Source organism: Chelon labrosus (genome assembly GCF_963514085.1).
Source record: "Chelon labrosus genome assembly, chromosome: 7".
Taxonomy (NCBI): domain Eukaryota; kingdom Metazoa; phylum Chordata; class Actinopteri; order Mugiliformes; family Mugilidae; genus Chelon; species Chelon labrosus.
The window spans coordinates 25,271,619-25,278,840 of NC_140343.1; the positions used below are offsets into that span (position 1 = coordinate 25,271,619).

The 7,222-nt window shown below is 42.1% G+C and overlaps 1 protein-coding gene across 1 annotated transcript; it reads left to right on the forward strand.

The window, feature by feature from the left end:
- Nucleotides 1–782: 782 nt before the first annotated feature.
- LOC311490270 (aquaporin-4-like) lies at nucleotides 783–6,847 on the forward strand (the record flags this gene model as incomplete). The annotated part of the gene is made up of 5 exons (XM_084547677.1): nucleotides 783–817; nucleotides 2,772–3,210; nucleotides 4,015–4,179; nucleotides 6,009–6,089; nucleotides 6,528–6,847. 5 exons carry the CDS (start codon nucleotides 783–785, stop codon nucleotides 6,774–6,776), a joined length of 969 nt encoding a protein of 322 aa, XP_084403803.1. The 3' UTR covers nucleotides 6,777–6,847.
- Nucleotides 6,848–7,222: the final 375 nt, after the last annotated feature.

Genomic DNA, 7,222 nt, shown 5'->3' on the forward strand with positions numbered 1-7,222 from the left:
TTCATGTAGGGGTGGATAGCTTTTAGCCGTGATGACTGGGCAGGCCTATAAAACCAGGAAAAATGCATATCTGTGCAAACCACCCTGAAAGGAAAAGAAAAGAAAAAACATTTGGCTAACAGCTGAAGAACCTTGTTGATGCCTGGCTCTTCTCTCTCCATCTCCTGGTGACTATTAATATTACACTGTCTCAGAATGTGAGAAAATCTGTTAGTCCATGCAGAGCCATAGTCAAAACCTAAAGTTGAATTCTACAAAACCCGGTCATTACATTTTAAGGCATCAGCTGCATGTTAATATGACTGCACAGTATATGAGTTTTGAATGTGATGATTAGTGCGATTTGCTGCTAATTCAATATGGGACACATGTACAGTAGGTAATGGTGAAGTAATAAAGAACTTCTCATTATCAGGCAACATAACCCGGTCCAAGTTTGGAAGTTATGAGGAAAGTATTATTATGTAGCTACGAGACTTCGACTACACTCACGAGGTGGCTCCTGATTCTTTTCATTTTAGTTTTCGGACATTTTAGGACCGCTACAGCATGTGCCGTCCTCGGTACGAATTCTTTGATTTCAGCAAAATGCAGAAATATGCACAGGGACCTGACATGTGGCGCTTTCGTCCGCAGTCATCTTGTCCCCGCTGCTCCTTCTGTTGACACCCGATCCTGTTCAAACCAGGACGAACAAGCCCCTAACCATAAACACACGAGCGCTCTCACGCACAGAGCCCAGGTATAAAAAGACAGAATCATCCATCGGGGCTGGTGGAGTCATGACGGAGAGCGGAGAGGCTCTGGAGCGCCTGAGGTGAGTACACGCGTAAAGACGCACGGGAGCGAGGGTATGGTGCCTGAACGCTGCGACGAGCTGCGGTTGAACTGGACTGGGCTTGTTTTTAGCATTTAGGATACTTAATGTAGAGCAAATTGGCATTTTGAAGAAAAATAAATAAATAATTAAACCCAATTTTCTCAAATAATTACAATAATTAATATATGTATCTATTGTGGATTTTTATGTTATCTTTTTTTGTACATTCGTTGTTGCTAGTAACTTTAATGACAGTTAATGAAACTGCCACTTATTCTTGCTAATGGACCTCTCCTTAAACTTGTTGACTTGTCACTATTGTTACTGCAGCTATAGAGCCTTAGTGTGGTCAGCAATCAGACTAGAGGCAGAATAATGATTTCATGTAAAACTTCAGAACCTTTTTAAAGTAATATGTAAACACGTGTTGTTTGCTGTGATGTATAACATTAGGACATCACAACACTTTGGTTATTTTGTCGTGTAATTAGAGCACATTGTGCAATTATGAGTCACCTTTTCTCTTGTTAAATTCTGTTTTTGAGCTGTGTTATAATATAATAACCCAGATAACTTACTGTCTGTTAAGAGCTCATAATGGAAATTGTCAAATTTGCCTGACAACTTTCTGCAGCAACTAGTCCTGTGATTATTAGCGGTGAGGAATACTGCTTTAAATGTTAACTTCTGTGTCCTCTATTATTGCCGTTCTTGCTAAACTCAGACAAGTCTTAGCATATTGTTGTTATTAAAAGTGAACACATACACAACATGATGATAGTTACCACTGAGCAAACACGAACGGGAAAAAGTGCACAAGAAATTTCAGCGCGTGCTGCAGTGTGAGAACGCTTGAGGCTAAAAGAGTGTGACAGTGGCATTGTTTGTGTGCTTGGGCCACAGAAGTAAAAAGGGGGCCCACTTGTTATTTTATGTTCATTTTGGACGAGGCTGTATGACAGTGTTCCCAGATATATCAAAGAGACAAAGAAACCACTGTAATCTGTGGTCATGTCGGTCGGGGGCACTTGAAAAAGACAGACAGGGCCATCAGGTCACAGATACAGAGGCTTTCAGCTGTTATGAAATGTATAAATGCAATTATTATTAAATTATTAAGCATTCATTTAACAGTCTTATTAAGTGACGTTTGATGTGGTCATCCTCTTCGTCACACTTAGTGATTCAGTAATATAAATCCAAATAACATTCATTGTTTTTATGTTTATTTGATTACATTCAGGGTTGAATTAACCTTCCAGGGGACACGGTGTCGCCCCTTTGCTCATATTTAGTTACATGCTGATATGTCATGATGTGATTAAGTGCAAATATGGAAAGAAATGTGGAAAGTTCCTCTCATTTATATATGCAGCATGTTGTCCTGACATATAAAATGACCATAGTATGAACACCAATTCCATTAATCTCACTCCCACAGAGCAATCAAGACCTCATCAGCACTTTAGTTGCAATCTTTTACAACACAGTTCCTTTTACTAAATGTTGTTTACAGTTCAGGTGACATGCACTTTTTTCATGGTTTTCATTTCTCTTTTTAAACCTCCAATTAGAGTCGACTTCTTTTATCCATGACCAGCTGATATAAGTTGTTGTTATTGCAGACACAATGCCAAAGATTCTTTACTCTAACTAAGTCCTTATTTTAACCCAAACCATAACTAAACATTAATCCAAGCATCGTCACATCTTAAACCAAAATGATTTCCATCAGTATTTCTTAACAGTTATAAAATCAGATAAATCAGAAGACTCATCCGTGTATCATTCTGTTGCTGTTGTTTAACTGATGTCTAAATTTGATGCCCAGCTCCAAAAAGGTAAAACTTAAAATCTTGTGCACTAGCTATTTATTTCTCCATTTAGAGGAGAGAGGTTTAAACTCATTCCAATGCCATTCTCTCTCTCCTTTCTTTTTCATCTCCTCCAGGAGGTGTTGCTTCCCCTGTACCCTGCACTGTCAGTTCTGCACTCGAGACAAAGTCATGGCTGCTTTTAAGGGCATCTGGACTAAGCAGTTCTGGCGCTGTGTGGGGGCAGAGTTCTTCGCCATGGTGGTCTTCGTCCTGCTCAGTCTCGGCTCAACCATCAACTGGGGGGCTGTTGATAGGGATCCCGCGCCCCCCGACCTCGTGCTCATTTCACTCTGCTTTGGCTTGAGCATTGCCACCATGGTGCAGTGCTTCGGCCACATCAGTGGTGCTCATATCAACCCTGCAGTCACAGCGGCTATGGTGGTGACGAGGAAGCTTAGTCTGGCTAAAGCGGTGTTCTACCTTCTGGCCCAGTGTGTTGGAGCCATAGCGGGAGCGGCCATCTTGTACGGCATTACCCCAGCCTCTGTTAGGGGTGGCATGGGGGTCACTGGGGTAAGCAGGAGGGATGACCAGCATGTCATTACTAGAAATGAACTGTTCGTGGGTTATTTTACACTAAGGTAACCTCATTCATTCCTCTGTAAGAGCGCATACTGTCCTACTTATCACAATGCTTCTAAATCACAGACTGTATGAAGATAGCTCCCCCTGGTGACTGGCTGCAGTAAAGGCCATAAGCCCCGCCCCCTCTATGATAGCGAATGGGACATGGACCAAACTAAAACACTAAAATACACATCAAATAAATTGGATTGTTTCAATCATTTTAGGTAGTTAATATAATACTGATGCATATTCAAGTGTCCATTTTCTAATAAGTCTATTTTTAGTTATAGTATTTGACGCTATAACAGGATATGGCATCATGATGACTACAAGTTGACATGCCAACCACATGAAGCAGTCCCATAGCACTGTGAGAGTTGGGTAAAAAAAATAAAAAATAAGTACAGTGTATTATCTAATATTTCTTTGTAACTGGTGGAGGTAGAGCAGAGTGCAGTTTTAATCAAATAAAAACAAGAATGAGTGTTGGCGGGTCACTGAAAACGCGTGGCTCCACTCTCGGACTGTAATTCGCAGACTCTGCCTCCAAACTTGCAAGATGGCACCACCCGTATCCCCAAGAAAATAGTGTCAGTTGGGCCAGTGCAAGGAAGTGTGGATGCCTTGTCCATTTTTATATATAGTCTGTGTGCTATATAATAAGGATTATTCACAATAAATATCCCCTGTAGTGTATAATATCTGAGGAAACTTTTCTAAATGGCTTAGACAGTTGTCTTTCTCACACAGGTGAATAAAAGCATCTCCGTGGGGAACGCGCTGGTTGTAGAACTCTTTATCACCTTTCAGCTCGTCTTCACCGTGTTCGCTACCTGTGACCACAAGCGTGCAGACCTGAAGGGATCATCTGCTTTGGCTATCGGCCTGTCTGTGTGTATTGGTCATCTGTTTGCTGTAAGTACTCCAACAGTTGTCCAGCTACTCTTAAAACACTGCAGCACCGTAGTCAGTCCATTTATTACTAAACTTTACAAATGACTTGAAATGCCCCACTTACAGCAATTGCATGTCATCGCTTCTCTTGCACATTATAAATGTCACATATTCTCAACAGTACAATGAGAGCTGATGCTGCAGCAGAGATCTGCCGGGCCAAACACATTGTGTGTCCCCAACAAAATGGCAGTAAAAAAATGTGCGACTGTGATTCGGAAGACACTGATAAATGATGCTGTCATGACCTGGCTCGTAAGCCATGACAAAAAATGGAGAGACACAGGTTAAGTGTAAAGGGTAACAAATTTATTTAAATAAAGTCCGCAACCAACCCATAAGAACGAAATGAGCTTTGAGTGGGAGTATCAGTATATCTGTTGATGGGTGCATAATAGTGTATGTGTACTGTTGGAAGGTGCGAAAATAAAGTAACTAGGCCGAAGCCAACAAAGCAAAAAGAGGGAAAAACACATAACAGGCCCTACAGCAACAGGCGGGCGTCACACCCCCTCCATAAGAAGGGATTTAAACCCCAATATATCTCATCTTTACTTTACTTTTTTTTATATAGGCTATACACAACATATGTTACCGTATTGGCTTACAGCTAACCAGTAGACAACATTTATTTTTTTTTAAATCATAGAGACAATTGACCTGATGCTCTTATTCACCTCTAGCCCTCACCATCACACCCTCCCCCTCAGCAACCTGGTACCTAAGGAAGAGATTTAAGAGAGGAAAGGGGAAAAAAAAGGACACAAGGAAATAAACAACATGCATCAGCAATGGAAGTCAATCAGTGGAAGGGTTACTGGCAAGGTGCTCTTGACAACACATCCGCCACCACGTTGTCAGAGCCCTTAATGTACCAGATGTCTAACCAGTATGATTATAACAACCAAGACCAGCGGATCAATCTCTGATTTGGACACTTTGAGAAAGGTCAAAGGATTGTGGTCGGTGTAGACCACCACAGGCACAACACCGGACCCCACATACACATCAAAGTGTGTGAAAGCCCACACCAAGGCGAGCGCTTCTTTCTCGATTGCTGTAAGGGGCTGTAAGAACCGGAGCATTACACATCATCATCTTTATCTGCTCACAAGCCTGCTGACACACAGGAGGAGACCAGACAAAAGTTACCTTTGCTCTTAGCGAGTCGCTAAGGAGTGCTACTACTTCAGAGATGTTCCTACAGAAATTCCTATAATAGCCCACTAAACCAAGGAAATGCATGAGCTCTTTCATTGTGGCCAGGACAGGATAATAGGCAACTGCCTGGACTTTTTCTTTCACTGGACGAACAGTACCTTGACCAACCACTCGACCCAAGTGCGTCACGGTCACCCTTGCGAACTCGCACTTGGCGAGGTTGACGCTGAGACGAGTCTCACCCAAACGGCTGAACAGGGCCCGGATATGCTCAAGATGTTGTGACCCTGTGTCAGAAAAAAACAACCATGTCATCTAAATATACCGAACATCCTTCCAAGTCCCCCAGTGCTGTTGCCATGAGTCTTTGAAACCCAAATTGAGTCCTGCCCACTAAGGTACCTGCAGAAAACAGACAAGCAATAAAACAAGAGGGAAAAACACAGAACAGGCCCTACGACAACAGGCATCTGATGATAACACAACACTTTTTGGATCATTTGGAGGGCAATTACATAACTTGTTTTTAATTTGGTGGAAGACTTTGGAGGAGAACCAACAGTCTCATTAAAGGCCTTCTTTCTTGTCTTAAATTATTATTCCATTGTTATTTGTCACTGTTCCCTCAGATCCCATACACTGGAGCCAGTATGAACCCCGCCCGATCTTTCGGCCCTGCTGTGGTCACATGGACCTGGGAAAACCACTGGGTAACTTCATGTTTTCAAATATTTTATCATATAATAATAATAATACCCATATTGGATGTTGCCTGGTTGTAGGGGGTCATTATCAAGTTAAATATCAGACTGTACCCCTGATGGAGTTAGAATTACGCTCCATGCACTCTGCTGCGTATGTCTATAGACAGCTTCCTGGACTCCTACTGTAGTATTGTAGGTTGTGTAATTTGCAGTAATTAAACTTTCTTGGGTTTCATTTTTCTGTTGAAATACCTTATTTTGTACAGTACAACAGTGCACAGAAGATGTTACTCAGTGCAGTTATTATTATCAGTTAAATATATCTAATTTGATAGTAATAATACAGAAATTAGCTCTTGGAAACTTGAATTCGAAGTATAAATTCAGATATGTGTAGAAACGGGTTGACCAGTTTTCTGTGTGTTTCCTGTGTGTGTGTGTTAGGTGTACTGGGTAGGTCCTGTTCTGGGTGGGACTCTGTCAGCAGCCCTGTATGAATACCTGTTCTGTCCAGACCCAGAGCTGAAGAAACGTTACTCAGAGGCCTTCATCAAGACGCCCTTCACTGCTGCTAAACACAGGCAGGATTCTGTCACGGCCCAGGAGCCTCTCTTCACCGTCATGGATGTGGAGAGAGCTGAGAGGAGGGAGAGGCAGAGGGAGGTATCGGGGGAGGTTTTGTCCTCTGTATGACTAGAAAGGAAGTGCAGCACCAGTGTCCAGACTGCTGAACAACAGTCCACTCTACAAGAGACCGACCTCCTGTAGACTGGCGTGGAAAACATTAAACATTAAAGAGGGAAGGAAGGGATGAAGGGAAGTGTTTATCAAATCGGGCCCTATGTTTGACAACCACATTGTCAGATTGCTTGTCCATTTTAGCAGAAGAAAAGAAATGACGCACTGCTGGAAGCAATGTTGTAGGGGAGGGATGGATGTAGAAACCGGCACTGCACATGCGTCTTTTCTAACTCAGTTTGCTGTCCTGTAGCGGAAAACACATCTAAAAATTCAAGTGGAAAATGACATCCAATATCATGATGTGGAGAACATCACTTACAGTGCTGCTTAAAAGTATTTGCACCGATTAGAATTTTCTACATTTGCAGATTCTCAAAGCAGTCCTGACAGTAGACAAA